The sequence below is a fragment of the Paramisgurnus dabryanus genome, chromosome 22 (genome assembly GCF_030506205.2).
Source record: "Paramisgurnus dabryanus chromosome 22, PD_genome_1.1, whole genome shotgun sequence".
Lineage (NCBI taxonomy): Eukaryota > Metazoa > Chordata > Actinopteri > Cypriniformes > Cobitidae > Paramisgurnus > Paramisgurnus dabryanus.
Genome location: NC_133358.1, coordinates 14,087,287 through 14,105,809, shown reverse-complemented (window position 1 = coordinate 14,105,809; position 18,523 = coordinate 14,087,287). Strand labels below are relative to the sequence as shown.

The 18,523-nt window shown below is 41.6% G+C and overlaps 1 protein-coding gene across 3 annotated transcripts in view; it reads right to left on the bottom strand.

The window, feature by feature from the left end:
- Window positions 1–18,523, bottom strand: part of gli3 (GLI family zinc finger 3) — a 165,669-nt gene that overhangs the window by 91,159 nt on the left and 55,987 nt on the right. For all 3 annotated transcript variants that reach the window (XM_065294847.1, XM_065294848.1, XM_065294849.1), the window contains exon 3: window positions 12,349–12,564. In XM_065294847.1, coding sequence (XP_065150919.1) covers window positions 12,349–12,564 — 216 coding nt within the window. The remainder of the gene's footprint in view (window positions 1–12,348; window positions 12,565–18,523) is intronic.

Below are 18,523 nucleotides of genomic sequence, written 5' to 3'. Positions count from 1 at the left end.
ACAAAGTGGCAATTTTAACATGCTATAATAAATTATCGTTATGGTATTTTGAGCTAAAACTTCACATATGGAGAGCAAAAATCTTTAAAAAGTCTATATATCAGTAAAATAGAGTGTCGCAGGGATGATGTATTTTGTAGGACAACTTCTGGAGCGGGACACTGGTTCTCTTGCAAAAAAGCCCATAAATTTTTCCTATAGACTTTTGGATTATTGCACAAAATAAGCTCTGTGTTTAACAAAAGTTTATAACTTTTGGCTTTTTATATTTCTAGTAAACGCACTTACACTTCAAAATTCATAAAATTGGTATTCATCTTTGAAGATTAACTTGTTGGACAAAATGTGTAAGTGTCATAAACTTTTATTAAACAAAGAGCTTAATAAATAAGCTTATTTTTTTGCGATAATCCAAAAGTCTATGGAAAAAAATATATGAAAGAAAATATGTCATCCTATGCTGTTTAACAAACACATTGCTAAAAAATTAAAAGTTTTACTGGAATAAAACAGCAAGCGAATGCACAAACTGATAAATTAACGCAATCTTATGGCAATTTGTATGTATTTTACAAGGTGGCTAATTCATATTAATTCGTACGACAGCGTAAGTCTTTGTTCAATTTGTTTCCGTCCCTGTGATGTTGAGGTTAGGGGCAGGGTTTTTCTGTTTTTACTCTAATCACTTCATACTACAGTAATTCATACGAATTATCCAACTCATAAAATCCGTACTAATCCCTGTAAGATCAGGCAGGATAACCTGTATACTGCGAATGCACTGCAGTTTGCTTTAGTTAAAAGCGTCTGCCAAACGCATTATTGTGAAAGATAAATAGCTTTAAAGCCACAGCCAAAGAAGAATTACTTGGCAGAGATGTGACTAATCTTACACCTCTGCAATGCTTCTAAGGATATTCATCAAAGGTCAATAATGACATAAGACAATCTAGAAAACGTTTGGCAACCACTAAACAGGACTACACTGTAAAATCCCAACTAAGCATTGCCCTTCTCCAAGTTTCCAATTTTACAAAAAACATGCCTTAAATTTTGGTCCAACCAGTCCAGCGTGGCAGCGTTTGAACTATCCCATTTTGTCGTCATGCATAATGCAGAAGGTGATTTTTGCTGCCATTATTTCACGGCGCATTCATTAAGACACGATTATAAAGAGTTTTAATGAAAGAGCTGATGAAAGGCAAACTTTGACCAGACTCATTAGTTAGTGATGGAACACAAACACTCGTTCAACGGAAAAAGAGAGCGAATATGATCACAATTACAGCTTATTATTTTAGGAGGATGACACGGCCTGAAGCATTTACTAAAATCACTCCCTTAATCGTTTTATAAGGACTTACTTTTTCTCCTCTTTCCCCTCCCTCTTTCCAGAAGTTTCATTACGCTCGCTCTTAGGGGAATTGGCCTAATGTTGTGTTATATCCCCGATCGAGAGGTAATTGTATTGTAACCAACAGATCGGATTTTGAGAACAATAAAGGCTTCTTATCTTCTGCCACTTAAAAAGTCATAAGCAAAGCCAAAATGGGAAAACTTTACCGATCAACAGTGTGTCACCGATAGCCCTCGCAACTTCAGTTCAAGTTCAATGTATGGCAAAATGTTTATACGAGGCATGTAGCAGAATGTGATACGTTAGCATAAGTAAAAAAATGAGAGGGTGTTGATTTTGTGAAACAGTAATGTGGAACATATGATGGGTTTGTGGTGCTGCTTTCCTTTGTGTGAATTGTGTGTCTGTGTGCCCTTTGCGTTGCCAGATTTCATTACGCTACTTCACTTGCTCATGATCTCACTCCTCAAACATGCTCGCCTGCACAAAGCTGATGACTGAGGGGGCCAATGCGCACATTAACCGTGTGTGTATGTGTGTGAGAGTCGTACGCGTCGATGAAAAAGTGAGTACTTCTCTGCATGCGAGTGTGTGCGTTGGTAAGCGAGCCAGAAATAACAAAGCAACCAAACATGCACACACACCCATACACACCTGTGCATGCTTGTAAGCAGTTGATAAGCCCGTGATGTGAAGCGTACCTTAGGGCCACTGAATATTGCGAGCAGCATGCGCCTTGTACAGCATCGGGCTGCGGGTTCCAGCTGCGTGCGTGTGTAAACACACATGAGGGCTGTTGAGCGCTGCTCTGCGGGAGTTGCTGTTGACTTTTGTGCATTCTGTTAATTATAGTTCCTGATTGGTGTGACTGTAATGGGCTAATTACAGCTGTATAAATTATCTGATAGAGCTGAATGTGCCTGGAATTGAGGTGGCAGAGTGCAGGCATGGGAAACAAAGTTAAATGATACAGAGGGAGGTGAAGGGAGGTGGGACAAATATTTTGGTTGGTAAAGGAAGTGTTTTGAGTTAAACTGTAGTATTTTCTGCCTCTATCTGTGCTTCATCGTTCAGTTTCAGTACTTAAAAAAGCTTATGTGAAAATGTTTAAGGGGTCGTGCACACCAAAGCTTTTATGCCCGCGGCCGGCGCATGTTTTCAATTGCTTCCAATGGAAGCGCGGCATTTGTCAAATAAGCCCGCAGCTGGTGGATTTTTTCCACGCTGAAAACCGGCGCTCTGCGGTTTTTCCACAATCAGGGCTGAGTGCCAAGAGTTGAAAGAGATTCAACTTTGGGTGAAAAGCTCCGCTCGTCAATGTCGGTTCTCACACAGCCGTCCAATCACAGTGGAGGAAGGGCGGGACAAATATCACAACAACCAACCAGGTCGCAGCTCAAGTATTACAGCGGAAGCTATCTATCTTCCAACCAACCAACCAACCAACCAATCAACCATCCTTCCATCCATCCACATCCATTTAACCGTCCATCCTTCCCTCCTTCCTTCCTTCCATCCATCCATCCTTCTTTCTTTCTTTCTTTCCTTCCTTTCTTCCATCCATCCACCCATCCATCCATACAGCCTTCCTTCTTTCCTTCCTTCCATCCATCCATCCATCCATCCATCCTTCCTTCCTTCATTCATTCATTCCTTCCATCCAACCAACCGTCCTTCCATCCATACGTCCGTCCATCCATCCATCCATCCATCCAACCGTCCATCCATTCAACCATCCATCCAACCATCCTTCCATCCAACCAAAACTCCATCCAACCAACCATCCTTCCATCTAACATCCATCCAACCTTTCATCCATCCATCCATCCAACCATCCATCTATCTATCCATCCATCCATTCTTCTAACATCTATCTATCCAACCAACCAACCAACCAACCAACCATCCATCTGTCCATCCATCCAACCAACCAACCAACTACCCACCCATCCATCCATCCCAGTTTGAGAACCACTATACAGTATTTAAAAACTTCACATATCTTGTTCTATTCCTTGCATGAATGTAGGAACTATGTGAAAAACAACAATATGCGTGTATATGGCATATGAAGTTTATGTAAATGTTACTAATTTTGGGAAAAGCATGGTCATGTAATCCAACTAATCAGTGCAAACTGAGATCTCTATATATAGCCATCCTTCACCTCTATCCCATGACAGTTTTTTGCACAGCATCCCTCCTCCACCACATCGCCTCACTCTCAGCTGGAATATTTATCCCATGAAGGTAGCCTGGGTTCAGGCTAATATTCAGAGCTCAGAGCCCTCCCTCTGACAGCACGCAACATATGCTTTATTTCATATTTGATTAACATTTAATGCGAACTTCAAAATAATATTCTCTTTAAAAAAGTTCCAAGAAGGTTCTTTGTCTGGCTGTATGTCACAAAAAAGGTTCCTTGTAGTGGAAAAGGTATCCACAGATTATAAAAAAAAAACATAAGAAAATAATGGTGTATTTAAAAACCTTTGAATGGAAGGCTCTTAATGGAACCAAAATAAGTGAAAACCCTTTACTAGGATCTTTATTTTTAAGAGTGTAGGAGTAGAAATTCATGATTCTTATTTCGACAAACCCGTTTAAAGTTATGAGAAAACTGCTCTAATTGCTGCTTTATCAAATACACAGCTAATCACAGAAGAGATTTCTTATATTGATTTTTGAACATCCCACAGCGGGATAAATTAAGGAGTATGGCAAAAATCCCCCGTGCCTCTTTTAACCAAGAGAGCAGCAGTCAGGAGTGAGACATGGACAGTCTGTATCAGTGTAATCATGGTCAGGTTGTAGAGGTAGATAAGGGTCAGCACCTCAGGGCACATTGAGACCTTCATCTATCTGGCTCTATTTGTCTCACTCATTTCTCACCGTTTCCTCCCTCAGTTTCTTACTTCTTCTTGTATTAAACCCACCAGCCACCTTCATTTCTGTCTTGCACTCTCTAAATATACGATAACATTAGCTTCTGTCTCACCGGCTGATGTTTTGCGATTTGGTGACGTGTTTCAAGAGGAGATAAATCGGCACAACTTCCTGCCTTTTCAGTTTTCACATTTGTTATTCGTTCTCCTTTGTTTACACATCCGCGTTCTGTGCTTCCCTCCATCCCTCGGCACGGCTCTTATCCCTCTTGGCACCCTGAGAGTTATGGCCCAAAAAACAAGCAGGAGTTGTAATCCATTTATTCTGTCCCACCTAACTAATGCTTCCTAAATAATCCCCGACACATCCTCATCCTGTGAGTGATACGGGTCCCAACAAGAGACCAGACCTTATGTAAGCGCAAAGATAAAAGGTTCTCTGAAGATTTCTTGAACAGTATTTTACTATAGATATACATTGTAAATATTACTTCTTTTTTATAGTTGGATATAGCATAGGGGAATTGAGAGTTACAAGGTGCATATGTTTTAAAGATAAACTTATTTACTTTTATAAACTAAAAACTGGCTCATGGACCTAACAGGGAATTCTTGACTTGAGCCCTCATGAAGGAGGGAAGTTGGTGCCGCCACACTGTCTCTCTCTTTCTCTTTCACTCTCCATCTTTCGCTCTCCCTCCACGCCTCTTTATCAAGCAGGTGGTGCCCTGGGGTGGCTGGCCGGGGCTGGCAGACAAAAGCGTATGTGTGTAAACTTTAAAGCTGATTAACCCGGACCCACTGCCTTAATGAGAAGGGATAGTAGCAGGCACCTCAGAGACCTCCGCTGAACCGTCCTGCGCCTCAGACACAGCCGGTCTCATCCCGCTTCACGCACATCAAAGAGGTTCCAGCACGGAGCTTCCAGTGGGAGAGGAGAGGTGAGGAGAGCGGGGGGAGGTGGTGGGAGAAGTGGAGGAAGAGGGGGGATGGATGAAGGGGTCCCTTATCTCCTTCTACGAGGATGCTTCTCTGCAAAGTGAGATTGTCTGGAGCTGCCACCTGTCCCAGTCATCTTTGAAGGCAATGCTAAGCCTGTGATGAGCCTGACCTCCTTCAGCTTCTCTTCTTTTATGTTTCTGCTTAACTACACCCCTCATCCACCCAACGATGGCCTCTCCGCAACAGTCTTTCAAGCGATTAGCACCAGGGCAGAAATTTTGTTATAGTAATGATGTAATGAAAAAAGATATTAGTGCGTTTTACTACTGTCACACAAAAGGCTCTGAATGGGGGTAACATTAATGTTAAAGGGAAATTCGTTTTTTAAGAATTGTATGGAGGTAAATGTACACACACAAACCTGGTGTGAGTGAAATGCGGTCTGAATACCTACTGAGATTATTCGATTGACAAGAGCAGCATGTTAAGATGAGAGTAAAAACCAAAAATGGGATAGATTTGCACAGTAGTTGTCCACTCCAGAACAAAAAATCCATTGAAATCCATCCCAAGTCAGACCACTGCTATTCTCTCATTTTCAAACCAAAGTTTTGCAGTGCCTTGTGAAGTTACTGTCAACAGTTGTCTTCATCCATCAAAAGCACAAGCTTTTTTAACCAAAAGCTTTTCCCTCTCAAAATGTCGTTTGGGCCAGTTCAATTCAGCAAATCCTACAAGTATGAAGAGAAACACATGTCAAATGAATGATTGTGGCACATCCAAATGGTCTATTTTTTTAAGAAGTTCGTTATACAGACAGAAGGATCCCAAGGAATTGAAGTCCATTAGTCCGGTATGTTGTGTCGTTAAAGAACATTTTCGCTCTCCGCATGCTTTACCCTGAACGCTTCAGGCAAAATACAAAAAAAGGGAAGTTAAAAAGTGCAGGAATGTGATGGTACAGCCATACACGGCAAGACTCCTTTAATAAACTGCATAAAGGAGGATCATGCTATTATCAGTGATGTACTAGACCTAGAGAGATAATAACAGTCAAAGATTCCCTTTCGTGATAAAAGGGTCAGGATGAAGAAGTGAAGGACATTTCTTACTAGTGCCTGCAGACTGCTCTCGGCACCTTGACCCCTGTGAGCTTTGGCTGGGCCGCAGCAGGGCCCCTCTTTCATAAATCCAATATGGAAACGATCATAAAGACCAGACATGCCCTTGAAGTGGTCAGTAGGAGCTCTGTAAGTGTTGTATCTTCATTTGTGGAGGCATCATTGTGAATTTATAGATAAAGAACTAGAAGCTACAGTGAAGCTAAGTGAAGCACAGAAACTTCTTTAGCTTTCTGGAACTTTTGGAAATGGTGTTCCTCAGTAGGAATACCATTAAGTAGCAGCACACAAGGTCACAGGTTTAATCCCAGGGTACATATATACCGATAAAATGTATAGCTTGTAATACAATGCAAGTTGTTTTTGATAAAAGTGTCTGCCAAATGTATACATTTAATTACATATTTTGGTAAAAAAATTCATGACTAAAGGGCCTAGAGTGAATTTCTTCGCTAATTTTTTTTTTTTTTTTTTGGAAAGCATGGAAAGATGTTTACTGGGAGTGTAGTCTGTTTATTATGTACGTGCAAACGAAAATTGCGGACTCTCCCATACACGTAAAAAACTGACCATACTTTGGTCTTTACACTGCGTTCACACCAGCCGCGGTAGAGGCGCCAAGCGTGAATGATTTCAATGTTAACGCGTGTTTAGCGCGGTAGACATGAATCCACCTCATTCGCATCTAGATTGTGCGAATGACGCAAATTGCAGCAAATTGAGCGTTGCCATGGGAAACCCGCAATTTGAAAAATCTGAACTTTGGCGGAAAATCGGCGTGTTAACAATCAGGAGCTTAATCTAGTAGTGACATGATTACAGGAAGCGAGCGGAGTCGCAGAACCCCCTCCCATGACGTGAATTTTTGCGTGAAAGTCTCGAATGACTAGAATTTCACAAACAGCTTTCATGCGCAAAAAAAGCAAGTAAACTCAAAATGCTCAAGCGTTCAACTATGTGCGAAAAGCGCGTTTTTGCCGCCTCTATAGCGTTTGGTGTGAATCCAGCATTTGTTTTCACTTCAGGTCTGAAGTTCTTGTGCTTTCAATTCTTGTATTTTTATCAGTAATTTTTTTCAGTGTACTACCAACACAATTTCCTAACATGAGTTTATTATCCAGAATTCACCAATAGTTTTTTTTTCGCTCTGGTCATATTCTCACATTTGACAGCTGACTCTTTCAGTTCAGTGGCCAGTGAAATTTTGATTTTGGTCGGGAGGGGGTGACAGGGGGTGCAACAACCAGCACTAGCCAACCAATATATCACTGTCAAAGCTCAACACTGTTCATCATCTCATAAAGACCCTCCTCAACAAGTTTTCCTTTGGTGAGTGGTGGCGTGCTATCCTCTACCAAGGGCACTGAAGTGGGAATATCTTCTGATATGGTGCGCACCAATGCAGAGCCGATCAGAGAGAGCACAAGTGGTGTGAGAGGTTTGGATGCATCTGTTTGGTGGGATATCATCAGGTTGTGTTCATGTGGGTTTGTCTGGACTCTGGTGTGAGGCAACAATGAGGCTTTGGTAGAGGATTATAGACTTCAGAAACTGGGTAGATCCTAATCCAAGCACAGAGGCCTCAAGTTAAAAGTGCAAGACAGTTTGGTTTTGCGTTGGGACACTCATGATCTTGAATGTCAAGGACAAGAGGGCTTTCAAAAAGCTAAAGTCTCTAGATATTTAGGAAGTGTCTGTAAAAAGACACAAATGCTTAAAGATTGTAAGGACGTCCAAGACTGAGGAACATGAATAAACCTGCTGTTTGCGGAGGAAAGGATATGGCTTAGCGGTGCTAAGACAATTACATGTGCATTCCAGATTTTGCAGCACTGAAGGACGCCAGGGCAGCTAAGACTACCACCCTCCCTGCTTGCCTTCTTAAAAATATTCTCATTCTCCCTCAGAAGAATTCAAATAAAAAGGAAACATTCAATTCAGCATGCTTTAATTCCCATAATGGGACAAGGCTCTTACTAGTAAGGAGCACATCTGTTTAAGAAAATAAAAACACTTAAAGTACAGAGGAGGATCTTACGCTCCCCAAGAGAGATAAAAAGTGCAAGGCTAGCAAGTGGCGTACGGTTGCCGGAGTGCCGGAGCCCAATGACCTGCTAATCAGCGGACAATATAAACAGATGTCGCAGTGTTAGCCGCTTTTCACACGTCCACACGTTTAACACTCTTCTCTTCATTAATCTGTCCTTCAATCCTACAGTCTTATCCACACTGTGCATTAGTTTGGTTTTAAGCGGGATATGGAACTCTTATCCGGTGTTTGTGTGAGAAAAGAGGATAAGGTTTAGGAATGACGGCTAATGCTAATGCTTAGACTAATTCTCACAAAGAAGGCTATTTATCCTGTGCGCTCCTTATGCTAAACACGACTGTCCTTTATGCACTTATGCTGTGGGCGCAAAGCGTCTGATGTTGTATTACAGTCTTGACTTATTGAAGAAGGAGTCTGGGAATAAAGCAGGATACTTTCGGGACTTTAAAAAAGGTCCTGGTTGTATCAGGACTATACAGTACATAGCTTTGGACTTCTCTTGCATTTTTACTGATCTTTGCTTACTTTAAAACAACCCAACATTTTGGGATGAAACATCCAAGCATAGGTTTAACCCAACAGTTGGATTTGGTTATACATTACCCAACAACAGGTTAAAATCAACCCTGCATTTGTAAATAAATTAAATGCCAAAACTCATTTGAATTGCATAGCTGATGTGATTTGTGTTCAGAAGAACTTGATGAGAAATAAGGAGACATCCAGAGGTCTCTTTGCTATGTGAAATTAAATCTAAGCAATACTCTTCAAACAAAGTCTTAATTTCTTCTCCATATAATCTCACTCCTGTCTATGAAAAATTGACACATTAATGTATAAAATAAATAAGCTCTCTATTGTGATTTTTCAATCCTATGACGTTGCTCCATCACTCCTAACACCCACACCCACGGTGTCCCGCTGTGTGTCGCCGCGGCGACCAGGTGTGCAGAGGCGGCAGGTGGAGGCTCATTTAGGCGCATTAGGCCTTGACGCGCGCCAGCGGGAAGAGTAATCACGCTTTACCTGCCTCGTCTCACAACTCCCTCCACTACTGCATACACAGCATAAAGATTCCCGACTCGCTTTCCATCACATACTTACACACTCGCACGGCTCACACTTACACCAGCACACACCTGGGATGCATTTATGAGCTGATGGATCTCCAACGGGGAAGAGAAAGGCAGGGGGGGTCTGTCGCATGTGGGTGTATGAGTATATGGGGGTCAAAGTTCTTTACACCTCAAAGCCTGTGGAAGTGGGTGAGTGGCGCCAGCGAGTGTTTTAAATGGCTGAGGAGTGATGGGGCTCCAGAGGGTTAGTTAAAGGGTCCCGGCCCCACATAACCCCCTCTGGTGAGCAAATGATCGTCACGCTTTTCATCATACAGTAAACTCTTTATTCATTCGCATTCACTTGAGAAGTTTGTCGCGGTCTAGACAAAATATGATGTCAAAATTCCAGCTATTTGGCTTGGCAATTCAAGCATCACTTTTATTATTGCTTATACTTTGAGATAGAGCTAGAGACAAACTTTTCATTGTATACTTCAGCTGTCATAGACTTTTTAAGCTACTACAGTGCATTTTCATTTAGTAAGCATTAAAATCGACCGCCTGAGGCTACTTATGAGCAACATCTCTCAAGCAAGAGTTTCTTCCTGGAGAAAGACACACGAGCAGCCTCGGACTCCTTACAGAATTCATTCAATCATCAGCTTTCACTTCATTGCCGCCCTGATCCCCCATGCGGAGAGAATGGACCTTTCGGAGACTAAGAGGCCCCTTTGACTTCTCCTGCTGGTATTGAACCCCTCCGTTTCAGTCTCTGCCTCTTTCACCTGACCTATGACCCCACCACCCTTTCGCCCGCACCCTCCACCCCAGTCTACCCCTAGGGGGTTCAGCCACCCGGAACACCCCCTTTCACTTTTGTTCGTTCTTGGCTTGATTCAGTCGCTCCCATTAAATATTTTTTCCTTTCCGGCAGTCGTTCTCTCTGTAAATCATGTAAAGGAATGTTTTTGGTTCAACAAATGACAACAGAGATGAAAGACTGAATATAAATGTACAGGTCAGCAAGCGATTATATCAAACTACATATGTTAACACATACGATATAGATTTAAATCTCACAAAAAGCTTTTAAAAAAAACTATTTTTAGCTGTCAAACAACCAAGTTGCAATAATTTTCTGTCCCATAAATGCTATTGTTAAAGTTTAAATGAAACCCAAAGCTATTCTTTAAATTAACCTCCCCCCTTGTGCTGGACTCGTGACCCCAACCCTGCCTTATAACCCCTTCACCCCCATTATAACACTCTTTCTCCCTTTCAGTCTTTCTCTGTACATGCCGGGCGACAGATTTGCTGTGCTGGTCAAGTCTGTATTACTCGACAATCTAAGGGGTTCAATTGTTCAGACTGTAGTTGACCTTCGTTTTAAACCGATGGAGTAAAACAACAGCTGCTAATGAAGATCACAAAATGAGCTTTGATACAGTAAAAGCTTTTTCTGGAAAATAAAGGCATTTCACTAAGTGCTATGGATTAAAACCACACCGTCAAACCCAATTCAAAGCCAATTTAGCGAAACTAAACAAGCCATCACATTGAATTCTCATCCGCGGACGGCGTCCAGGCAATGGTGGTCCACGAAATTAACCTTTTAAAAGGCGTTGACTAGCCTCATCTGTCACTATCCCTCTTTATTTCTCCATTTCACTTTATGCTGTCCATTCACATATTCTCTCTTGGTATGATGTCTCTTGCGATTATAAGCAAAGTGACGGTTGAGTCTGGTGGGCTGCTGGAAAACAAGAGAAAGGGAGAATATGGCAAAGAACAAGGCGAGATGAGTTTGACTGCTCTCCTCTCAGCTGCGCTTTGATCACGCCGCTGATAAGCGAGACTGGAGTTGTGTGGTTACACTCGGCCCCTAATGAGGGAATTAGGGAGCGGGGAAGAACGTCCCCCCATGCTAACTTCCCCTCTGTAAAAACGAAAAGGCAAGCGAGAGCGAATGAGAAAAAAGGGCAGCTAGTCAACTGTCAAACCCAATCAATCCATTCGCAGCTTTGCCTTTTGCCTCAGAGAGGGGATAAAGTTCTCCTCCTAGTCCTGCAATTAATATTCGTCCTTGAGTGTCATGCATCAACATCTATAATATCTATATGGTCTATAGGGAACTGAGGGGAAAGTTCATGTTGACTGCCTTATGCAAAAAACATTACTGAGATTGCATATGTTCTTCGGGGATTGTAAACCTAGGCTGCGTCCGAAATCCTTTGGAGGCAACATTCAATGCAGGAAGGCATCAATGCACATCCAAATCCAATGTTTGCTTTCCTTTCTGACTCTTGAGATACCTGCATTGTCTTGTCCCACAATTCCATGCATGGGTTTGCGCGAGGAATGTGATTGGTCGAGCCTGGTCAAGTTCGAAAAATAAAATGGAGGCCAAGAAAGCGGCTGGATCGCAAATTTAGTGTTTAGTTTACACCTTTTGATTGCATTTCTAGCGATAAATTATTATTACATTTTTCAAATAAGGGATTAGGTATCACAAAGGTTTATATTTCAAACAGAATTTCATTATGCTGCCTATTGAGGCTGTCCGAATGCGTTTTCCGGAGCTGCGTCCATGCCTCCAAAGTCATTGCCTCATGAGGCAACATATCAGCTACCTAATGTTTCGGACACAGCCTTAAACATGAAAGGGAGAATAAAAGGTTTGCAGTAAATAAATATTTCATTTTTGGTCTATTCCTCTCAATAACTATCAAAATTCCAGCTGAATGCCTTAATAGTACTGACTTTTTAACCTTTTGGATTGTGGTAGCTAGTTTGAGTGAAACGAAAGCGAGCAGGTGATAATTCTACTGGGAGACCCAACTGAATTTTTTAGTTGCATTCGTTGAAACTATACTGAGACTGGTGCAACAAATCAACTCTCCTTACTTTTTTAGAGGAACACAAAGAAGTAACTTACTGTAATGATGGTCCAGGTAACCATTGCGAGGGTCCATGGTGAAGAGAGTCCCCCGGTAGGGTAGGGTGGGGTCTACCAGATGGGGCAGGGAGCTATGAATTTCTTTCTTCACCAATGGAGAGCGCTCTTCTGTAGAGGTGGACGGCTCCTCGCTCAGTTTTCCACCGATAGCGTTCCGCCTCTCGCGATGATACGGGGAACCTGAACTTTCATCCTCTAAATAGGAAAGAAAGAGAAGGAATTTTTAATTATGAAGGCACAAAAGAGCAAAAATGGTTATGGGTATGGCCTACAGTAGATAAATAATTATCACAAATAATGATATTTAAAAGGGTCATAGTGTGAAAATCAGACTTTTTCCATGTTTAAGTGCTATAATCGGATCCCCAGTGCTTCTATTAACCTAGAAAACGTAAAAAAGAACAACAGAGTAACTTTGTTTGGGTAAGCCATTCTTTGCAAGCATGTGAAAAATTAAGTCGTTCAAATATCGCCTGTTTTGTGAGGTAGGTAGCATAATACCGCCACTTAATCTGCACTATCCAACCACAGCACTGCCATTTAGTGCAGAGAGATAGAAAGACAGAACAAATTATTGACAGCACAATTGAGTTTCATTTGCAACAAACCACGATCAGTGTTTGCATTTCATCCGCTCATTTGCATTTTAAAGGACACACCCAAAAACGGCACACTTTTGCTCAGGCCTACAAAGTGGAAATTTTAACATGTTATAATAAATTATCTGTGGAGTATTTTGAGCTAAAACTTCGCATACGCCCTCTGGGGACACCAAATACTTATTTTACATCTTTATAAAATCTCATAATATGACCCCCAATGTTAACTTGGAAAAGACACATAGATGTTATCAAACATGATTATGCCATCCTTTATAACTTGCAATCCAATAGGAATTTTCACGAGGCATGTTCGCACAAACCTACCGACACGCACACACAATCATACGGAGACATCCATGGACAGACAGACCCAAAGACAGAGGCATAAATAAGTGAAACAAGCCCGGTCACGCCGAGAAGTCTTTAGGTAGTGCAAGAAGGCAGAGTTACTGCTAAGGTTTGCTTTAGGGAGCTCTTTATGGGTTTTGTGTTTAAAGCCTCCAGGGCTCGGCCTCTTCCAGACAAAACGTGCAGGTTCACAACTTCACACAACGGTAACCGAGTGTCTCTCTGTCTCTGCTTGCCACAGTCAGTGAAATAAAACAGGCCAACATTCAACATCACAGTCAGGCGAGGATTTCCCACAAGCTCGCTCTCTCTCCCTCTCTCTCTTCTTTTTTCAAAGACACAGAATTCCATAGAGAGGGCAGCTGAGTCTTTTCCCTGCATTCCAAACTGCCCATTAAATGGCCTCATGGGTAGTATCAACGCCCACAAGCTATCCGCCTGTTCTCTCTCTTTCCCTACTCCTCTCTACCAGTCTTTTAACACTGTTTCTGCCTCACTCCTGCACATTCACACAGATGTTTTTTTCGTATTTCTCTCTCCCTGTAAGTAATCTGTTCTGGCGGGCAGAGTTGGACTTGTACCCCACAGGGATGGGGTCTCCAGCGGTCCAAAATGGGGACGAGAGAAGCGAATTTACAGGGCTTTTGAGTGGTTTAGCGCTTGATCTCCGTTAAAGACACATGACCCATTATCTGACCCCAATCGGGTCACGACCTTTAAGCCTAGAATAAGAAGTGGAGCAACACAGTACTCCATAATTCATCGCTCTGGAAAAATCCTCATCCCCGAAGACCTGTCACTGCTGTATAACATCATTCAGTGCTTTTTAACCTTGAGGAGTTCATAACTGCAGCTGTGCAGGGGTCAATGAGGTCAGCAATGAAGTCATTTAAACCTCACATATGTAACCCCACGTTTCGGATTTCTGCGGGAGAGCGCTTTAACAAAAAATCTTCACCACAAAATGTTCAACTTCAAGAGCATATGAGGATTGGCAAACTAAAAAGAGCACAGGCCTTGGGAAAGCCTGCAACAGCTGCCCTGATGGAATGAATGGAACCAGCGGGCTCTGGTGGAGCGGAGCTCTTGTTTTTCTGGCGCTCGAGAGCGGTTGTGACTCAGGTCATTAAGCTCAAACTGTAAGCCTCCTCCGGTTTGGCGGAGTTCAGCCATCCCTTGATGTGTGCTGCTCCAGCACTGGGCTGTTTTAAAATCTCTCTGAAACTCTGGCGTGGAGTCACAGAGCCTGCGCCAAGGTTCTTGAGCACTGAAGCTAAGGTTACCGCTTAGCCAGGGGTGCGACGCAACAGCTAGAAAAACCAATTAAAACAAACACATGATAGAGTCATGACTGAGAGAGTGTTCGCGGTTCCTCTGCCCATGAAAAATGACAGCATCAGTTACGTTATAAGTCTTTAATCCTATATTGCACAGCCAGTGATCTTATTGAGGGAATAATAGCCTTTATACAGTTAAAGCAAGATTAATAGGGCTGCTCCTACAAAACCACAATATTAACATAAAGGGATTTACGTTTCATCTCATTACCAGCCTCAGACACGGATGCCACGGTGCAGGTCTTTTAAAATAAGCGAACGAATGTTCCTTAGACAAATGGGTCACGCAACTGCCATTTTTTGTGCAATACTACAAAAAATATAAACCCAACTGCTTAACATACATATGTTTGGTTGTTTTAGGCAAAATGCTGTTTTTTTGTAGTGACTAAAGGCCGAAGAATGGTCCATTTTTATGTGTACAGTGCACGTGACGCAATTTCTGTCATCAGAAAAGGGTGCGCGTACTGTATGTGCATATCTGGTTTTTAAAACTCCGCTTACATTATATGTGTAGGTCACCCATGTGCGTACACAAAAATGTAGTATGTAGCCCAGGAAACGCACTGCATTTTGTCGTAATACGCATGTGTTCGCTGTGTAAACGTACGAGTCAAATAAACTTTGCAAGGCTGTGCATTTGACCATGCATGTACATTCCCCTACACCTAAAAAACAGACTATACTCCGGGCTTTACACAAAACCAAGACCAGAGTGTGTTGAGACCTAGACAAGACCAGGGGCCTCATTTATAAACGTTGCGTACGCACAAAAGAAGGCGTACGTCACTCTCTACGCAATAGTTGTTATTTATAAAAAGCAAACTTGACGGGAAAATGTGCTGTCTGTCACGCAAGCTCTGACCCAGGCGTACGCACAAAAACGGGTGAAATGAGAAATGGCGACACTGTCGGCAGATGGAAGAAACACGTGAAAGTGACAACACTGCCTCTCATAAATAACAAAGACTTCACAAAGCAATTCTTACAATTAACAGCCTTACACGAACACCCGTTTGATCGATCAGCAGTGAAACAAAAAAATAAAGAAATCGAAAATTACAACAGAAATTCAAATGAACACATATTTGCTAAAAGAAAAGTGAAATATGTTCTGCAATAATATTGGCACGTTGTGCAATTCATCCTCATAAAGAATATATTTCACAGAACGAAATAATGTACAAAACTGATATATTCGTCAATGTGTCCATCTGGCGGAGCAGATATAGATGCAATTACATAGACAGATAGATAGATAATTAAGGAGATATATAGATAGATAGATAAATAAATAGATAGATGTATTAATTGTCCACTGGGGAAAGTTATTTTTATAGTAAACCATATCTTGATAATCTACGTAATTATGGTATTCATGCATATGCCTTTAGTGTGTTTTATTTTTGATAAAACAATGTATGGCGTATGTCTAAACCATTCAGAAAGCAACAAGAAATTACATTTGCGCTGAACAATGTCCCCTTTCCCCCACCCGTGGCAGACACACTCTGGCGATGGAGTGCTAGACGTTTTTGTGCCTCGACTTTGATGTCCGACCATTTCTTTATTTCTGCCACGGTCCGAGGTTGTGAGGCTACAGCATTTATGGAGTCTGCCAGCGTTTGCCACTCAAGTGCCTTTTTTGGCATTAGTAATGCCAAAACTGTGCCCTCCAAACAACATTTTTCTCCTCTTTTCCACCTCGCCAACGATAACTTCTACTTCACATTGAGTGAAGTTACGTTTTTTTGATTTCCTCTCTGTGTTTGCCATGATTTTGCAATCAATGCATATTAACTTGTGGGCGTTTCACGAACTATTTATGGACAACTATGGGCGTGTCATGAAGCCGCAAAAGCTGCGCTACATTTAGAATTGATTGTGAAAATGCGTAGGATGTGCGTGCGCACGGTTTTATAAATCCGATTATTTCTGTGCGTACGCGCATCCTATGTTTCATCCGTACGCCACTTCTGATGCAAATCCTACGCAAAGTTTTATAAATGAGGCCCCAGACCACCATTTAAATGTATACACGTCGTTGTCCGATGAAAACCATGTTGTCCATTTTGCCGATTTTGAGATGTCCAGGTTCATTTCCGTATACATTATGCTTCACATATCTAAATGGCCAATGAAAAGTTGTGAAATAATGTCATCTGATTTTCACGTATATCCATTTGGTGTCAAAGCTGTCAATCACGCCACGTATCTCCCGCCCGGTGGAAGCACCTCGCCGGTCTCGTGAAGTTTCATCGAAGCTCAGCACTGGATAGCCGAATAAACATAGCCTGGTGAGACAATGACTTTCCTTCATCGAGGTAAACGTTTCCCCCCTGACGACAGACGTACGTCTAGGAGTGACAAAATTACGGTAGGACTGTGCAAACAAAGTATCTGTCTAGCATTACCATGTCAGTGTATTGATTCATTGTCCCTTCATAGTTTGCAAGAGACATTTAATAAATTTATAAAAGATTGAAAATTGAAAAGACATGATAAAAGTAACTGCAGAAGTTAATTTTATGCATACGAATTTTCTTTTGGTTCCTTTCAGCAAACAAATACAAATACTAAGAGCTGATATGGATTTGTTTGGAGCTAGAAAAACATCTCTGGTACGTATGTAACCCTGGTTCCTTGAGAAGGGAATGAGATGCTGCATCAGAAGCTAACCCTACGGGGCAACCCGTTTCCCATAGCATCAGCTTCCCTCGAAAGGGAACTTCTTTGAACTCTTTAATGTTAAAAAATGTCACTTAAAGGAACAGTATGTAGGATTGTGGCCAAAACTGGTATTGTAATCACAAAACTTGTGGCTAAAACTGGTACTGCAATCACACAACTGGTGGCCAATACACAAAATGACAACATAAACATCAGTTGAGGGCTGCAACTCCACTTTTTAAATGACAATATCCTGGCCAGACCACTGTTGTCAGTGATATAAGTATTTGAAAGGGATGGGCACGAGTACTCGATTGCTCGAGTACTCGAACGTGGCATCGATGATCAATCACGAAAACGATGATCATGTGGGTTTATTTATTTATTTATTGTGGATATGGTGCCATTTGGATGTCTGGTTAGCGTTACAAGTGCATGTGGTAGTAAAGACTGGGCCGCAGCAACCAGCCAATCCGCGCAATGCGCGGCAGCCCACGAAGCCGGCCACAACTCACATCACTGAGGCACTATATTTAAACATCAAATGTCAAGAGATACCAGAGAGCCATACGAGCATTATATTACATTTTGACTGAAGTAAGAGGACGACACGACACAGCTAATCGCTAAAATGATAGCAAAAGACTTAAAGCTGCTTAATGTTGTGAAGCTTGAGCTTTGACTGGATGTGTTTAAAAGTGCGCTGTTTATGATGCACATCCGCAAAGAAAGTAAAACTCTCTTTTTTTAGATAACTTAGTTGAAAACTTAGTTGAAATCTTGCATTTTATGCAGATAGATACACGTTGTACATTTATGTTGTATAAAGGCTTAATAAAATGCAGAGTGCGTCATATAGAAAGCGCTTCGGTTTGTGTTTATTAACCCTTTAGTTTCACTTCATCAAGCAGCTTTTCCTGTTAGAGGTTTCTGTTAAAAACATTTAATTCATTAAAAATCTAGTATGTGTTCATTGTTCTGTCATAGTTTCTTCCAAATTAAGTTTTATTTGAGTGTTTTTAATAAAAATATTTTCATTTTCACCATGACGTGTATACCCTTTGATTGCCCCGCCCCCAGTTAATCGAGTACTCGTTCTTCAGACCTATGGATTAATCGAAATGAAAAAATCTCATAAATACACATCCCTAATTTGAAATGAAAATGATTTCTTAATGTCTAGTGACATATCAGGGA